The 19,203-nt window shown below is 45.2% G+C and overlaps 1 protein-coding gene across 1 annotated transcript in view; it reads left to right on the top strand.

Annotated features, from left to right (window-relative positions):
• Positions 1 to 19,203, top strand: part of LOC308276822 (alpha-tectorin) — a gene marked incomplete at its 3' end in the record, with an annotated part of 74,418 nt that overhangs the window by 40,275 nt on the left and 14,940 nt on the right. The window contains exons 11-15 of the mRNA XM_080715730.1: positions 864 to 1,425; positions 7,612 to 7,811; positions 12,546 to 12,929; positions 14,761 to 15,047; positions 16,711 to 16,991. Of these exons, the coding sequence (XP_080571856.1) occupies positions 864 to 1,425; positions 7,612 to 7,811; positions 12,546 to 12,929; positions 14,761 to 15,047; positions 16,711 to 16,991 (1,714 nt within the window). The remainder of the gene's footprint in view (positions 1 to 863; positions 1,426 to 7,611; positions 7,812 to 12,545; positions 12,930 to 14,760; positions 15,048 to 16,710; positions 16,992 to 19,203) is intronic.

The following is a 19,203-nucleotide window of genomic DNA, read 5'->3' as shown; positions in this document are numbered from 1 at the left end:
GTCATCCTCCAAGGGGGAGAGAAAGGGAATTAGCAAATTGGGGCTTGCCTAAAATAAATCCAACATAGAGCTGGAAATAGAAATGCAGGAGTTCTAGGTTTGGGCACTTTAGTCTAAACTTTAATTGAATTCTTATTACCCTCTCATTACCTTGAAGAAAGCAATTTGAACTCCTGTGGGAGAATACTGCTATATAGACAGAAGGAACTGAAATAAACAGGTATATCAGTGTACAAAAGATAGTCGTTTAAGTCTGTTTCAAATCCTAATAATAATCGTTGACTGATATAAACAACGGTGATTACAAAGAGTGCATTCAGCTGCCCAAGGGCCCCTGCTGGGACTCTTCTTTCTGGAGACTAATCCCTGGAACAGCCAAGCAGTCTCAGGGCCAGCTGTAGTTCTCCACTCTCCTTCTCTCTTTTTATTTTTGCCCTGTATCAGCTGGTGCGTTTCCCTCTGCACCCCCAATCCCCAGGCGTTTAGTGAGAATGGTTGCGACACGTTCCTATATGGACATAGCATTATTTGAACTGTTTCCCTCCTCAGTCATCAACAGATGAATGGCTAAAGAAAATCTATGTCAACAATGGAGTTTTGCTCGGCCATAAGGAAAACAAAATTATGTCATTTTCAGGAAAATGAATATGGAACTAGAGAATGTGATGCTAAGTGAGATCAGCCAGTCTCAACGTCGAGGCTCTGATGTTTTCCCTCATGTGCAGAAGCTAGAGAGAAAATAGGAAACAGAAGTGACTTCAGATAAGTGAGGACAGGAACCGGCAGGAGAGGGGAAGAGGTGGGAGTAGGGAGGGAGAAGGAGGACCAAGGAAGGAAAGAAGTGGCTCCGTCTTCTCTTACAGGTCAACAGTGAACGGCTCTACCTGCCTCTGAAGCTGGGACAAGGGAAGGTAAATATCTTTTCCTTTGGCTTCCACGTGGTGGTGGAGACTGACTTTGGTCTGAAGGTCGTGTATGACTGGAAGACCTTCCTGTCCATCACGGTTCCCCGGAGCATGCAGAACGGCACCTACGGCCTGTGTGGCCGCTACAACGGCAACCCGGATGACGACCTGGAGATGCCCATGGGCCTTCCCGCGCTGAGCATCAATGAGTTTGGGCAAAGCTGGGTGAAGAGGGACACCTTCTGCCAGGTGGGCTGTGGGGACCGCTGTCCGTCCTGCGCCAAGGTGGAAGGCTTCTCTAAGGTGCAGCAGCTATGCAGCCTGATTCCCAGCCAGAATGCTGGCTTTGCCAAGTGTCACAGCAAAGTCAACCCCACCTTCTTCTACAAGAACTGCCTGTTCGACTCCTGCATCGATGGGGGCGCGGTGCAGACGGCCTGCAGCTGGCTGCAGAACTATGCCAGCACCTGCCAGACTCAGGGGATCGCGGTGACTGGCTGGAGGAACTATACGTCCTGCTGTGAGTCCCTCTTTCCTTATAGCTTCTCCCCTCCAAGGAGGCCAGTCTTCTAGCTCCATAGATGTCAGGGCAAATCGAGTTGAGCAATTTAAGAATGCCCACTTTGGAAATGAGTGTGTTATCTGAAATAGGATAGGCAACCTTCCAAAGTCACCATCTCCTGAACTATAAAATAAAGTTAATACCACTTAGGTTACTGGTTACCCTGGAGGATGGGATAAGACCAGGTCTATGAGGCACAGAGCATCATACGTGAAGTATGGACTTAGCAAAAGCTCAATAACGTGCTCATCAGAGACTAGCTGGGGTGGGGGCAACTGGTTAGTTCATTCATTCATTCTGGATCCCCATGAGTCCATCATTGCATTGATAATTCCCATGTTTTCTCTAGGTTTGTCTTCTATTTTATTTGTATGTATCATGTTTCAGTCCTTGTGTTTATGAAGCACAGCAGAATATTAAGCACACGAGAGGGCATGAGAGCTCCTCAGTCCAGCTTTGGCTGTGACCTTAAGTGTCCGTATGACCTTGGAACAATTCTCTTTTTCTCTCGGGGCTCAGTTTCCCTCTCCAAAGAACAATGATAAAGCTGCCTATACCATTGATGTTATAGAAATTTCAGGAGGATCAAATTAGGCAATTGGAACACCAGCACACGCATGCAACACATGCCGAGTGATATTATTATATTAATGGCTTGCTCTGAGCCAAGCCTGGTGCTAAACACTTTATCACCATTATCTCATTTATCCTTTGCAATAACCCAATTAGGCAAGGAGAAATTGAGACTCAGAGGAGCTAAGTAACTTGCCTAAGCCCATAAAATCTCAGTGGGAAAGTTGTGATTTGAACTTCTAACCTGAAGCCCATACACTATCCTAGTGGACTATGTACCGGCATATGGGTTCCCATTTAGCATGTGAGGATAGGAAAAGATTGGGAGGAGAAACCACTGTTGGTCTTTGGCTTCCCTGGTGTGGCCTATTTTCCCATTTCAGTCTCGTTAATGATAGCAAATTTCGTTTAGAAGGTCTCGACTGTATAAAAAGGCTGCAAATTGGTGCTGAATGCCTAGAGCTCTAAATAAGAGATACAGCAGGGTTCCTAGAGAATCAACTCCCATTTTCGTCCCGCAAAAGACAGATTTGGATGAAAAAATTAGAAATGGCATTGTGGCTTAATGTTCACGGTGTTTACATTCCGCGCACAGTCCTTGGGTCTGCAGAAACTGGGGGAGGGCGAGAAGATGCAGAGGTGATGGGGAGACATGCCAAAGCCATTTCATCCAGGCTCCCTCCCAAGAGAGGGAAGTGGGGACATGCTGCCACTAGGGGTGGCTGTCCAGACAAACTGCTTGTCTCCCATAAAATAAATATGCTTAGGCCAGGCATGGTGCTGCACACCTATGATCCCAGTACTTGGGAGGCTGAGAAGGGTTTGAAGCCAGCCTCAGCATCTTAGCAAGGCCCTCAGCAACTTAGCGAGACTCTGTTTTGAAATAAAAACTAAAATAGGGGAGAAGGTGTAGCTCAGAGGTAGAACACTGCTGGACTCAATCTCCAGTATCCTCAAAACAAAACAAAACAAACTCAATAAATAATTAAATAAATAAATAAAGTCTGAGTTTGGACAAATCCCCACTTGGGACTCACTGGGACCAGCACATAGGACTAGAGAGCTTGCCTTCCTCTAAACCAGAAAGCCAGGCTCCTGGCCCAGAGGCTTGAGCATGGTGCAGGATGAGGAAACAGGTTTGGAGGGGGAGGCTTGGCCTTTTCCTGTTGAGACCTACTGTAGGGGGCTGCCCCTTTACCTGTAGCCAGGTGTGGTGGCTATATGCTTTCTGAGGTGGCTGGGATGGGGGCATATAGCTACAATGTATAGGACAATGCTCTGGGGAGTTAATATCCAGAACCGTCACCTCACCGATGGCTTCAGCTTGTGTGACTCATGGAAGGAAAAGGAACTGAGTTAACAAGTCCCATAACCATCCCTGCAAAAACAAAGGCCACCCCCTCCTACAGAATTGGGCAAAGGATAAAGGATAAAAAAACAATTCTTATTGTCCTCCTGTCCCCTCTACCAGTAACCCTGGCAGACCTCTCCCATCTCAAAGCTCTGCCCAGAAACTACCTGCTTATCTCTGGTTATTGGTTGGATTAATCATGGGGAAGTTTATCTACAGCATTCAGAGCCCCATCTGCTCTGCCTCCATCTTAGCTCACCTTCCTACCATGGGCCAGCTGCCCCAGCACATCCCAGGCTGGCCCCTCGGGGTCAGCAGGTGATAGGGAATGGTTCCCATTCCAGGTGGTGTGGAACTACCTCTGCTTCAGCATTTCAGGATGGGGGCAAGGAGGTGGTAGTAATGAGAAAAAAGTGAGAATAAGAGCACAAGTCTATACTTTGAAGAGAGTATGTGGGTGGGGATGGGGGCAAGGCACACTTGGGGGCCACTTTGTTTTCCATTTTGAATTCCCAGAGCAGAGAAAAGCCGTGAGAGACTGAGCCCTCTCTCAGACATTCAACAGAAAGCCTGGCCTGGGCGTGGCCATTGGAACTGTATTTGAAGTGACTTTGTCCCTTTGACACCCCCCCACAGACCCCATCACTCTACTGAAAATGACTCCAATTAAACACACAACAGTCTCAACATGTGTTGAGATACAAGAAATGGTGCTTCCAGGAGAAAGAAGGTTAAACAGATTGCCCATTAAACATGTCCTGTATAGGTAACAAGTTAGAATGCCAATGGTTTTCAACGATATTGGCTTTTCCTTTCAATGGGATAATTTATTACTCAATTACCTTATTTGTAAATGCATCAGAAAGCCTCTTTACCCAAGTTGAACGAATGGGCTTAGAGGGAGAAGGGAAGTAAATTGTCCTAATTACTGACCCCTCCTTAGCATCCATTCAGCTCGGTCTATCACTCTCTGTCCCTTACTGAGGAGCTTAGAGCCTTAGCTGGTAGGTAGTGAGAAAAGCCAGTAGTAACTAAGCCAACAGCTGGTCCGCACCTCTCACGAGGTGCCAGGCCTTGTTCTGGGAATGTGGTGTGGCAGGTGCTGGTGACAGCCCCTTCTCTCCAGGAGGATGCTGAGAAATAAGGCAGCTTTCCCACAGAAGGTGGCCAGGCTAAGCGGAAAAGTCTCTCCAGAGGCAGGGTTCTCCTCGGTGTGGTGCCACCACATCAGGGAACCCTGGTCATCCAGCACCTGACCTACTGCAAGGGCCCAATCAAGGCCGATTATCATTATCATTCTTCTTATCAGAGGCAGCTTTTTGCTACTCCAGGATCCTGGGTCCAAAGTCTCATAATTAGGGTTTTTCCTACTTACTTCTCTGCATACATATCCAATAAATTCCTGGTGAATAATTTAAAAATTCTGCGATGACTATTACAGCTCCTTTTACCTTCAGTAGCAGAAGGTATCATTTAAGTGGTGGGCACTTTGTCACTCAAGGGAAGTAAAATGAAAGGGTGAGGAGCTTCTCAAATCATACCTCATTTTATCTTAACAACTGCTGGATAAGGGAGATATTGCCCCATTTCTAGATGATAAAATAGAGGTTCCAAGAAGCTAAAAACCTGCCGAGGTGACTTGGCCGGATAGTGGCAGAGCCAGGGTCTGAGTCCAAAGCCCTCTGCATTCCATTCCCAGGTCATTTTCCAGGGAAATCCACTGGCCCTGCTTACTGTCCACTTACTGCCCATTGTAGGCGGAAAGTCAATCTACTAGCCACAATGAGAGTTGTTGACCATGGTACAAACCCAGGTGTAGAGTCCAGTGGCCACTCCAGAGCTCCTAAGACCTCATTTGGGGAAGAGCAAAGCAGGACATCAATACCAGGAATTTGAAAGCTTGTTTTTAGATTCAAATACTCATTACCCATCTACTACATTGTCAGCACTGTTTTCGATGCCAGGGCAGAATCTAAAGTATAAATACAGAGCTGATAACCTAGTTGAAGACACAGGACCTGTCTGAAGTACTTCAAAGAACACTGAACCTCTTTTGTAGAAGTTTTGATCACTGTTTATACTGGCACATGGGCAAGTGAAGTAAGACAAGTTAGCAATAAAAATTCAGTACCTTAGCACTGACACATGGACAGGAAGACCAACAGGGAGAAGACGAGCGTCAGAGATAGGCCCAAACATGAAAGAGAAGTTATTACATGGTGAAGCTGACATTTCAAATAACCAAAGGAAAAAGTATATTATTTAATAAATAGAAAAAGGGATGAAGGGCAGATCAGCTGGGGAAATGCAGCTAAATCCCTCCTTCACTCCTCAGTCCAAAATAAAAGCTTCAGACAGAATGAAGATTGAGCATAAAAATTGAATTATAAAAGTACCAGAAGAAAAAAAAAGTGTTTTGTTACTTTTTTAGTAAATTTGCAATGGAAAGGGCTTTTCTAAACAAAACACTCAAAGCTGTAAAGAAAAACTTGATAAATTTAACGACATTAAAATTGTATATCTCTATGAGGCCAAAACATAATCAAAGCCAAAACAAGTGCAAAATTTTTCTTAAAAGAAGCAAAGTCAAAACAAGTGATAAATATTTTATAGCATATATGACACACAAAAGGCTATTTTAATTTATAAAGAGCTTTTATTAATTTAATAAGAAATTTCAACAATGTAGAATGTGCAAAGGATACGAAAAGGCTGGTTGCAGAAAAGGACGTTAAAGGAACTCTAAACAAACGCAAAGAAATGCACGCCAAATACAGAGAGAGCAGATGCAGCACTTGTTATTTTTCATATTGCCAGGGTTCAGAAAATTTGTGGATAATGTGAATATGTGAGAGAATACATCCTGTGCCGCCCTGATGGGGATGCGAGGAGCGGCTCCTTCACTGGGTGGATTAGTGAAGTCTGTCAGAAATGGGAGGGGCTGGATTTAGCTCATGCCTAGCATGTGTGAGGCCCTAGGTTCTATCCTCAGCAAGGAAGGAAGGAAGGAAGGAAGGAAGGAAGGAAGGAAGGAAGGAAGGAAGGAGAAAGAGAAAGGAAGAAAGAAAGAAAAAGAGAAAGAGAGAAAGAAAGGAGGAAGAAAAGGGAGATGGAGGGAGGGAGGAAGAAAATGTATATATTATTTGACTCAGAAATTCCACTTCTAGAAACTTATTGAACAGACTTGCTCACAATGTATATACAGTGGTATTCACTACCATATTATAATAAACACATGAACTACACAACCTTACAGCAGTACAAAAACAAGAGTTCAAGACTAGATGGAAGAAGCATTGTCATGAACGTGGCAGAAAGGCATGTAGATTGTTCCCAAGACACACACACACACACACACACACACACACACACACACACACACACTGCTTCTTTGTGCACAGAAAGCTTCTGGAAGAGTTGGTTATGATGTGTTATCAGCGGTTGTCTTCTCATTGGATGTATACAGCTGGCCTTTTTTATCCTGTGCAGGTATTATCCTTTGAACTAAAAAGGTATTTTAAAGCATGACGCATTGTGGTGGTGGTTATATATGAAGGTGTACATGTGTTGAAATTCATGGAACTAGGCACTTGCAAAGTACATTTTACCACTTAGCTAACAAGTAATCCCCCAAGTCCACAAGTGTGCTTTTTCATAAAGAGTAGATGTTTCCACATAATTGTGGTCGTGCTATAAAGTGTCTACAGGCTAAGGTAATAGCTTCTATAAAACTTTTAAGCAAACCTACCCTTAGCGGGCAATACTTACAGAGCGCCTAATGTGCCCAGCCACTCAGGCCCTGTAACCTGTAATCCCAGCCAGCCTGACCGGGATTTTCAGGAGCAGAGACAGAGGCCCATGGCCAGATGACTCCTTTCACTTTCCAGAGAAGTGGTAGGCGCAAGCGCCCTGCGCGCGGGCGCGCGCGCGTACACACACACACACACACACACACACACACACACACACACACACACTGCACATTTGCTTCAGGGTGATCATGGATGTCGGGGGCACTACTGGTTATATAAGAAGGTTCTGCAGAGAAGGGCGCTCTGTGGATGAGACTACAACCAGGATTTGAAGCTGGGGGACTTGGACGGCGTGGACAGGTCAGGGTGCAGGAGCGAGCACCTGGGGTCAGGCCGGTGCAGGCAGCGGCAGGGCCCTGAAGGGGACCCAGGGGCCTGCCCGGGCTGATGGGGTCTCCTCTGTTGCAGCCGTCACCTGCCCTCCCAACAGCCATTACGAGAGCTGCGTGAGCGTCTGCCAGCCCCGCTGCGCCGCCATCCGCCTCAAGAGCGACTGCAACCACTACTGCGTGGAGGGCTGCCAGTGCGATGCGGGCTACGTGCTGAACGGCAGGAGCTGCATCCTGCCGCACAGCTGCGGCTGCTACTCCGACGGCAAGTACTACGAGGTACGCCGCTGCGCCGCGCAGGCCGTCTGGCTTCCCTCTGGGCGCTGGGGACTGCGGGTGCTGTCAGGAAAGCCTCGGAGACTAAGACACAGATGTTAAAGGCCCTGTGGAGGAGGCTCTTGCTCCCCATCGGAGCTAGGACAGCATCCCCCTCTCTCCTCTCCTCCTCTTCCTCTTCCTCTTCCTCCTTCTCCTCTATCTTCTGCCCCTCCTTTCTCTTTCCTCTCTCTAGGAATTGAATTCAGAGACTTTGTACCTTCAAACTATACCTCCAGCCCCTCCACCCTGTCGTGTGTGTGTGTGTGTGTGTGTGTGTGTGTGTGTGTGTGTTTGTGTGTGTGTGTGTGTTTTGTTTATTTTGAAACAGGGTCTTGCTAAGTTCTTGCTAAGTTGGGGAGGGGCTCGCGAAGTTGCTGAGGCTAGCCTCCAACCTGTAATACTCCTGTCTCAGCCTCCCAGAATGGTGCCAGAGGCTACTAAGGCCTTCTGCTCTCATAGGCCTGCCTCTGGACCATATGCCTTTTCTCTCCGGTAATTCTGAGTTTGAAAGCCTAGGCTGTGGCTCTACTTTGGAAATATGATGGCCGTGAATCTGACAATTTTAGCTGTCTCAGCTAAGGACATTTTTAACTGGAAAATATGGACCTGCAGCTGGGAGGACTGGCCTCCCTCTCCGACTACTGACAAGCGCCACATGTGCACCTGTCATTCTGGTGTCACCCAGAGCAGTGTCTCTGGGCTGCTTATTGCTGAGCCTGTGCTTCTGTGGGGGCTGAGCATAGAGCTGCGCCCCTTCGTCCATGTTCCCAGTAAAATACATTAACTCACTCCCTGTAGCTGGGAGGCTGAGACAGGAGGCTCGAGACCAGCCTCAGCAACTTGGTGAGACCCTGTTTCAAAATAAAAAGGGCTGGGGTGTAGCTCAGAGGTAGAATGCCCCTGGGTTCAAACCTCAATGCCCTAAAACAACATAAAATAAAACAAAACAAAATAGGAGTTCACTATATCATTTTACCTTTTTCTCTCCCTCCCTCTTTCCCTTCTTCCCTCCCTCCTCCCTTCCTCTCTCCCTTCCTGGCAGTACTGGGAGTTGAACCTAGGGCCTCGTGCCCTTTGGCTAGAGAAGGTTCTGCCTTCAGCCTCTTCTCTTTTTCAAGGACATTGAAACCTTATGTGGTCAAGCAGACAGTGAGCAGCCACAAGTACTGAATACGTGCCGTTTGCAGACCTCTGCGCTGGCGGTCTTAGAGGGGATGAGAAAGAATGTTCCTTGCCTTAAGGAAGCTAAAAATCTATTCAGGAGAATAGAGGAAAAATTGCACTTTATAATACAAGAGAGCAATGGCAAAGTAACATATCATCAAGTGAAAAATAATACCCTCTAGAATGAATCAATTTTGAACAAAGGGTTATAGTAACATTTAAAAGAAATCTGACTAAAATGTCTGAAGTGAGAATCGACTAAGCAAGACATAAATAATGTCTCCTGTTTGTGAAGATGGATTGACTTGTTCGAGAACAACTGAGTTGCCTTTACTTTTGGGATAGGGATGTGGGTGTTAACCTTCAATTTAATTTTTGCTATAAAATGCATTTGAAGAAAAACAGGGAAGAAATGGAGTCCAAGAGGACTCCTTGGGAGAGGTGGCCTTGAAATGATCTCTTAAAAGTATTTGAAAGGAAGAGGTAGAATATGTGGGAGAAAATAATAATGTCAGTTTTCTCATAATCTGGAAGAAATTATAACCAGGCTCAAAACTCAATGACCTCCAGCCCAGAGGCTAACCAAAGTGTATCTATGGACCACGTCCCTCCCTATGGGGCTCGCCCATGCCAATGTGGCATAGAGGAATGGGACCTGGGCTGACCCTTGCCGGGCCGCTGCTGAGGTGTGGCATTGAACCAGCTCTGCCCTTTCCCTGAGCTCCTGTCTCCTTGTGAATGGAGCGTGGCTGACACAACAGCTTGGCAGGGTCACTGCAGACATAATCCAGGCCAGGTGCCTGGCCTGGTACCTGGCACCTAGGTGCTCAATAGCTGGTTGCTGCTATGGTTATTGTTCTCTTGAGGAACATTTTGTAAATATAAACATCCAGGCATGTTAATGAAATGATGCATATAAAAACCCTTAGAACTCTCTAGAAAGGCACCAGTACAGCTCCTGGCAGCTATTAGCACTATAAACATCATTACCTGGTTTTCCTCAGAAAGTCAGTGGGTTTTGACAACAGCTTATATCTGGGAAGGGGAAAACTCGGACAAATAACCCGCATCCGCTTGTCACCATTCAAACATGCTTAAGGGTTTGTTTGTACAGCAGATTTCTTTGGAAATAAAGAGGGAACACAGTCAGTCATTAGCATGTAGGGCAATTACCCAGCCATCCTCACCATGTCTAATTAGAGTGAAGAGAGCAGCATGGAGCTGCCGCTCTGCTGACATGCTAGCTCATGATCTCCTGCGGACGAGAGACTTACCCTGGATCTCATGTCCACATACATCAGGTTATTTTTCTCTTTCAACCAGTGCAGTGTCTGAGTTCTTATCAGAGAGAGAGAGAGGTCAGAACAAGCACTTCATTATTCTATAAATCTGATAAGAGCAATGAAGTCAAGGCATGAGGCTGCTGGCACCCAGAGTGCGTTTTGGAAGGAGAGGAGACTCAGTGCCAGGAGCCGCATCACTTTGAAGGTGACAGAACCTCAGGGTCTTGCTGAAGAATCACCAGTGGTACTGGGCCACAAGATTTCACCCTCTATTTACCCTTGAACCTGAATCAAAGTTGTAGTCGATATGGGCTTTGATAAGTCTATAATTAAAGCAGAAGGCAGTAGCCAAGATAGAATCATGGGCCTTTTTGTACATTAAAACGTCTTTTCTGGATAGCACTGTTTTGGTCAATTGATAATGGTTGAGCACCTTTAATCATCAAATCTGAAATTCAAAGTGCTCCAAAATACAAAATTTTTGAGTTATGACATGATGTCGCAGGTGAAAAATTCTGTACTGTGAAACTTGGTTTCATGCACAAAACTATTTAAAATACTCTATTAAAAATAAAAGAAAATACTCTATTAGAATACCTTCAAACTATGTGTAGAAAGTATATATGAAACATCAATGAATTTCGTGTTTAAATTGGGTCCCATCCCCAAAACATCTCATAATACATATGCAAACATTCCAAAATCTGAAAAAATATTCCAAACACTGTGGTCCCAAGAATTCTAGGTAAGGAATACTCACCATGTAGCACACAGAGGGCTTACACCTCTATGTATATGCACACCCCACTTGACAATCATGATCCAGTTCCAACTGTCCCCTGGAATTCTTAGTCTATAGCAAGTACAAAATCAAGAGCACAGACTTTACCAAGTAAAGCAGATGGTTGCTCATTTGGGGAAAAGTGGAAAATCACTCACTGCTGACTCCATTTGAGAATATACTATGTTGTAGGTTTGTTAGTTTCTTTCTTTCTTTCTTTCTTTCTTTCTTTCTTTCTTTCTTTCTTTCTTTCTTTTCTTTCACAGTATTGAGAATGAGAACCAGAGGCATTCTTTCTCTGAGTCACACCCTCAGCCTTATTTTTTATTCTTTATTTTGAAACAAGGTCTCACGAAGTTGTGAAGGGCCTCACTAAGTAGCTGAGGCAGTCTGCAACCATGACCCTCCTGTCTCAGCCTCCCAAGTACTGAGATTACAAACGTGTGCAGCCACACCTGGCTTGTTGTGGGTATTTTAATAGTGTTTTATGGTTCCTGCACCATCTAAAGGAGGCGAGAGTGGCTCTGTAATAGTAATATCAGCCACTATTTATCGAGTGCCTGCACTATGCCAGGAAGTACATTTTACATGTCTTATTTAATTTAACCTTTACAGTAGGCTGTAGTGATGCACACCTGTAATACCAGTACTTGTGAGGCTAGGCAGAAGGGTTGCAAGTTCTAGGCCAGCCCCCGTGTCAAAATAAAAAGTAAAAAAGGCAGGGGGTATAGATAAGTGTTAAAATGCCTCTAGGTTCAATCCCCAGTGTAATAATATTAATTATTATTATAAACTTTATGACTGCCCTGCAAGACATAATTATGATCTCCAGTTGAGAGGTGAGCAAACTGTCTCTCTGGGAAGAAATGTTAGCATGACAGGGCTGGGAGGGTCACCCAAGCCCATCTGATCCCCCAAACTTTCCTTTCATGAAACTTAGCTGTTCACCAGATCTTTCCCATTCAGAATCCAGAGAAATCGAGACACTTGCCATGAAAGTAAATCAAAAGTAGACTAGATGCCAGAGAAGGGTTTGGAAAGGTGAGTATTGTCACATGTCTTATTTTTAAGGAATTTAAATTCATGCTTGAGGTCAAGCCTACACTTGCTAGAAGTGTGATTCCTCGGTTTTAAGGGGGAAACATCTATACAACACGTATTTCCTCTTCACCTCATCCCTCCAACAGCTGCACATTCAGGTCGGCTGTGATTAGCCCTATGATCCAGCCATCAAGACCCTACAGCGCTTGACTGAAGCAGATAAGGTTAAATCGCGTATTATTTGGCAACGAGTTGCCAGGGACCCATACGGCCTGACGGTGGGTTGCAGCATCAGCTCCCTGCTGTGAACGGCCGCCCCATTTAAGACGGGCTAAGCGCGCCCAGTCGAGGGTCCAGATGGCCCCGGCTTCGGGTCCCGGGTCCCGGCCGCCGCCGAGCGTAATGCACATGGCCCTTCGCCCGCAGCCCAAGCAGCTGTTCTGGAACGGAGACTGCACGCGGCGCTGCCGCTGCTTCCGGCGCAACCTGATCCAGTGCGACCCCCGCCAGTGCAAGTCGGACGAGGAGTGCGCGCTGCGGAGCGGGGTGCGCGGCTGCGTGAGCACCAAGACCTCCTACTGCCTGGCGGCGGGCGGCGGCGTCTTCCGCACCTTCGACGGCGCCTTCCTCCGCTTCCCCGCCAACTGCGCCTTCGTGCTGTCCACCATCTGCCAGAAGCTGCCCGACGTCTCCTTCCAGCTCATCATCAACTTCGACAAGTGGTCCTCCCCCAACCTGACCATCATCTCGCCCGTCTATTTCTACATCAACGAAGAGCAGATTCTCATCAACGACCGCAACACCGTCAAGGTGACCGGCGGGCCCTGGGGGAGCAAGGGTGTGTCCTGCGCTGCGCTGTGGCTCTCCCAGATAACCTAGACAGAGGGGCGTAGGCTGCGGCGCCTGGGGACCCTACACAGACGGCCAGATTTTAAAGAAGGGAGGCATAGGAATTTCACCAACATACAAATGGGCCCTACTGAATAATCAGTCCTTCAGTCCCAAGGACGTGCAGGAAGTATCAGCATCCCAAGGCCAAACTATGGCCCTGGTAGTAATAGAGTTTCAGGTGATAAAATGGTAATCAGTCAGCTTTGACTCTGGCATAATTTCCAGAAAGCATCTCATTTGTTTTTAAGAGCCTTTAAAGTTGTTTTTGGCTCTGCGTACCTACGCTGACACCAGCCCGTACCCCTCTCTCTCTGTACTGAGTGAAGGCAAGCATTGCCTGTAGAAATAACTTCCTAAATCAAACCTGATGGAGCATCCCCACTGTTGGAGGCCTGCGAGGATATACTGAGTGGGAGAAGATGGGAGGCTGAACATGGCGAATTTTGCTTAGATTGGCTTTTCCTTGTACCCTCCACCTGTTTTCTTGTGGATTGTAGTTGTGTATGCAAACTAGTGTGAAGCCCTCCCTTACCTCCATGGCTAAAATCTGACTTGGGTTCCTCTACCCCTTTCACTTAGGAAGATAATCTGCTCTAATAAACAACAGTTCTGATGAACTCTTGACCACTATTCTCTGACTAAACCAGATGGATCACAGCAGGTAGACCTGAAAGATGGAGTCAGGCTCAGTTGCTCTGAACACAGACAGGGAGGGATGTGGAGACGACCACAGCAACGTTTTTTGGAATACAGTGTTATGTATCTATCTGTTTTGGCCTGGATAATCAGGCAGTGAGTGTATCTTTATTTGAAGAGTCATCATACAGCTTAGTATCCAGCATTAGGCAAAAGACTGGTTGCATTGTCCAAGCTTAAAATAAAATAAAAAAAATCTGGATTTTAAGACTGCTTTTTAACTTCAATGAAAGCCACCACCATCTTTGACATTCTAATTCTTTTACAAATTGGCCCACATGGACGCTATTGGTCTAGATCCAGGAGCCAGAAAGTAAAAGTGACCACCTGAGAGAGTGGTATTGACATTGTTGCTGAAAAAAACACCCCAAGCTAGCCAAGATAGGAAAGAAATACTTTTAAAAAGGCATCTGCTTTCTTATAAAACAAAAGTTACTAATAACCTTGGGGAAAAAAACCAATTTATTTTGTAAGTACAGAAAAAGCACGTTGTTCTATTCTATCCCAAGAGCTAAGAAAAGAAAATGTTATAAAGCAGGGATATGGTGGATAGAAAACACTGTATCTATATATAGGACCTCTGGGAGGGGGGGAACTTAGGTTTGTGCATCATAAACAAGAAAACAATAAACATGGCAGCGATCCCCAGATTCATTTTAACCACGTTTGGCTCTTCTAGGTTCAAGATTAGGATGTCATTTGTAGTAATTGGTTTATGCTGGGGAAAGTTTCACACCACATTCCAGCTGCTGACCGTGGGTTATACTGTTCTAACAGCTCCCTCCCTCTCATCTGCCTCCCCTTCTTCTTCTCCTTAAGAGAACTGCGGAGAGTAAAATAAGGGCATGCTCTTAAACTCTAGGGCAGAGGTTGGCAAACTATGGCCTGTGGCCAAACCCAGTAACTGCTTGATTTAGTAAAGACATCTATTATTAAAACAACAGCCACCCTCAGTCTATGGCTGCAGCCACATCAGAAAGGCAACACTTGGCCCTAACTGGAAAAGTTATCCAACCCCGACCTTAAGTAATGACTTCCTCCCTCCCGGCTTTAGGTGAATGGCACTCAAGTGAACGTCCCGTTTATAACTGGCTTGGCAACCAAAATCTATAGCAGCGAGGGGTTCCTGGTGATCGACACCAGCCCTGACATCCAGATATACTACAACGGCTTCAACGTCATTAAGATCAGCATCAGTGAGAGGCTGCAGAACAAAGTGTGCGGCCTCTGTGGAAACTTCAATGGGGACCTGACGGATGACTATGTGACCTTGCGGGGCAAGCCGGTGGTGAGCAGCGTGGTGCTGGCCCAGAGCTGGAAAACCAATGGCATGCAGAAGAGGTGAGGGCGTCCTCGCGGTTCAGTCTGTTAGCCTGGCTGGCTCTGGTCATCCACATCACACGTTAACAAGGAGGGTGCTTTTCTTAGTATCTGCCCCCTCCTCTCTTACAGAGCAGAGCCAAAGGTCTTTGGAGTTTTGATGCTACAAATAGGCACATCAGAGGCCCCAGTAGTCTCTTGAACTGCAAGAAAAGACCTGTGCTTAGATGATATAACTTACTCATCCTGCCATCTAGCCCTCAGATAAACAGGGTTAGAACTCTGAAGCCTTGGCCAGATGCCTCCCTGGGACCCAGGCTCCCCTACTGGGGGAGCCATTAAGAATTGACACAAAAAGAAAAGGTGACCCTTTGCTCCCTAGTGCTGGGCCTAATTAAGTGTCCTTGACTCGTCCCAGGAAGCTTGCCTGTGGTTGTGCAGGCAGAAGTTGGTGGGAATCAGGAAAGCCCTTTTAAAAACACAAGTCAGGAAGGTTATTATCAGGCCCACCTCTGGCCAGCTGAGAAGGAAGGAGCTAAACACTAAAGGTTTTCCAAAGGCTTTTTAATTGAGGAGCCCTCTCCCTCTAGGCTTCTGAATTCTGTAGATACTTTTTGGGCCTATAGATGGGCTTCTCTTTCCTGGTATTTCTTTGCTGACATAGTGGCCCAGTCTCCTCATGCTCAACATGCCAGATATCAGCTAATTCCTAGTAGAAAGGATGCTCGGAGCCCTCTCTGACCTTGCCTCTAGTGTAAACTGAATATTTTCTCATACAGTAGATTTTTCTGTGAATTATGGGACCCCCAAGCTAGAGAGAATCTTGGGCAATCTCTCTGTCTCAGTCTCCTCTTTCCTTGGTGAGGCAGAGGCTAAATCAATAGTGTGTTTCCATGAAGAAATCCTATAAGTGACATAAGGACTATATTCCAGGGTTCCTAATTTGATACTTTCTCTGGAATGACATCGAGTGACCCACAGATTGAAGGAAAGACAGTTTTAGACATTTGAGCCACTCTGGATTTTCCAGGGACATGCAAGGCTTACTTTCTCCTGAAGAGTTGTGATTCTGTTTGAACCTGCCTTCCTTCCTTCCTTCCTTCCTTCCTTCCTTCCTCCTTCCCTCCCTTTCTACCTTCCTTCTGCCCATTCATCTGTCTTTCTTTTACAAACTATCATCAGCTGGACAATACTTTTCTTGCAAAGACTATGCTTTGGGTTTCTGATAGGGACAAACTGAAACTCTTTTAGAAGGTTCCTTCATTTCCTTTCAAATCTTCAGTTCTGACCTCTATCACTACTATTATAATTGTTCTATCAATACTGTGAATAGTTATTTTATCAATAACATCAATCAGTTTTATGAAAGCGGTCATAATTATATCAGTATCTGCCTTTCATGTGGCATTTTGGCTACCAGTCCATTATATGATTTTGCCTTCCCTATATCCCAGTGATGTAAATCACAGGAATTACCATTTCACTTTTTAGCTCATTAGCTAGAGGCCATTAGCACCCAACCTTAGCAAGTCAGAGGTGTAGTTACTTAGTATTGGAGTCGGCATCCTGCCTTAATGTTGGGGCCTGTGCAGGAGGTAGGAGAGACTCGGTCTTACTGTCCACCCACTGGGGATCAGCCAGCTGTTTCCGCTCCGTGTGCTCTTACCAAACCTCTCCCCTGCAGCTGCAACGAGCTGCAGTTCTCCCAGTATGCGGCCACGTGCGACAACGTGCACATCCAGAGGATGCAGGGCGAGGGCTACTGCCTGAAGCTCACGGACATGAAGGGCTTCTTCCAGCCCTGCTATGGGCTCCTCGACCCCCTCCCTTTCTACGAGTCCTGCTATCTGGATGGCTGCTACAACCACAACAGGTTCCAGCTGTGCGGCTCCCTGGCCGCCTATGGGGAGGCCTGCCGCTCCTTCGGGATCCTCAGCACCGAGTGGATCGACAAGGAGAATTGCTGTAAGCAAATTATTTTATCTCTGTGCATTCTTTGCTTTGTCCACGGGGCAACCGGTGCTCTCCATTGTTACTCAAAGATGTGCCTCCAGGGTTTCAGGGTAGAGAGCTGTGAGCTGTGGCAGAGATTCCAGAAGAGCCTGGTCCACCCCCAGTTTCCTGTCCAGTTACAGAATTCGAAAAGCAAATTTGGGAAGCTGAGGTCCTCTGGGATGGAGTAGCGCCAGTTCAGCGACTTAGGAGGCAGAGGGACACAATCTGGGACTCCAAAGTGATGTTGGTTCCTGAACTTGGCTCTGCCTTGGCCTGTTAGTAGGAGTCAGTGCCAATGTCTGAGAGGGAAGACAATGAACATGTAGCCAGCGGGGTTGGAATGGGCTAGCTACACCTGCTTGGGTCGGAAGGAAGCTGCAGTTGGATTTATAAAGGTGTAGTATGCAAATGGTAAAACAAAGATTTGTAGATACTTGTGATTTTTTTTTCTGTAGTTAGAAAATCATTTTGATGTGTAAAGTATTTCTTCTATACAGTTTGTTTATTTTTAAATAACTGGAGCAAATATAGATATATAAACATAAATGTATAATATACACATATGTGTGTCCCTACTCATTAGGGACACTCCCACTGATGCAGAATGGTATTGTGACCCAGAGGTTGTGTGTGTACCCAGCACGAAACACCAGCCCGCATGGAGTATAGGCCCCTTCCAAGACTCTACGTACACATGGTAAATGTACATGCCACACTTGATCAGGTGTAGGAATACACCTAATTCAGAACCTAAAAACAACGTAGGTAATTAAATATGTATTCAATGATTTCAGAAACTGTTGAGCAAATTAGTCGTATCTGTTGGGAATTAGCATAAACTTTGGTAACAGTGATATTTTGCTCTAAGGCAGATGGGCCATTGTGTTTTGTGTGTGTATGTAGTATTGGGTATTGAACCCAGGTACATTTTATATCTTAGCTACACCCCCAGCCCTTTCTATTTTTTATTTTGAAATAGGGTCTCTCCAAATTGCTGGGGGTCTTAGTAAGTTGCTGAAGCTGATCCTGAAACTGTGATCCTTCTGTCTCAGCCTCCCAAGTACTGGAATTACAGGATGCACCACCACACTCAGCTTGAGCTGCCATGTTTTTTATTTTATTTATTTATTTATTTATTTATTTATTTATTTATTTATTTATTGGTGGTACTGGGGTTCCTGGAAGCCCTTCTACCTCCGGGCTACACTTTCAGACCTATTTTATATTTTTGAAACAGGGTCTCTTACGCCAGCACAGCTGGCTTCGAACCTGCACGATCCTCCTGTCTCCGCCTCCCAAGCGCAGGGATTACAAGCGTGCGCCACCACGCCCAGCGAGCTGCCATGTTTTTTATTTTTTATTTTTTTAAATTTTTTTAATTTTTTTTATTTTTATTTTTTTTTAAATTTTTAATTGGTGCACTGTATTCATACATCATAGTGGGATACATACTTTTGTAGACATACTTGCACACATTGCCCAGTCAGCCCCCACCCGATCCCCACCTCATTCTCTCCCTATCCCTCCCTCCCATGCTTGGCTTAGTGATTGACATCTAGTATTATAGCAATTTATCCAAAATTAAAAATGATAATCTCACATAACAGTTTCATTTGTCTGATACCAAGCTTTTGATGACTTAAAGATAACATTTCAATATTTCTTTTTGCTTTCTTTCTTACCAGAGAATCTATTTTTTCTATTTTTTAGGTGAAACTATCATATATTTATATATTTATTTTTCAGAAAAAAAATCTATCCTAATATGGAATATGGACTCTAGGTACCCACAACGATCTTGAAAAAGAACAAAGCTAGAAGATGTATATTTTCTGATTTCAAAACATATAAAGCTACAATAATTGAAACAGTGTAGTACTATTCTAAAGGCACATATATAAACCATTGGAGTTAAATAAAAGCCTAGAGCTAAATTCTTCCCTATATTGTCAAGTTATTTTTGACAAGGTTTCCACGAACATTTGGTGGTGGGAATAATAATCTTTTAACTAAATATTGTTGAAAAATAATAATTACATGGAAAAGAATAAAATTGGACCCTTACCTAATCCCATATACAAATATTAACTCAAAATAGATAAAAGACCTAAATATAAATCTTAAGACTATAAACTTTTAGGAGAAAATCTGGGTCATAAAACCTCACAACATTGAAATTGGC

The sequence above is a fragment of the Muscardinus avellanarius genome (genome assembly GCF_963383645.1).
Source record: "Muscardinus avellanarius genome assembly, chromosome: 1".
In the NCBI taxonomy this organism is placed as follows: Eukaryota; Metazoa; Chordata; class Mammalia; order Rodentia; family Gliridae; genus Muscardinus; species Muscardinus avellanarius.
Note: the sequence above shows the minus strand (reverse complement) of the source record. Positions and strands in the feature narration are given on the sequence as shown.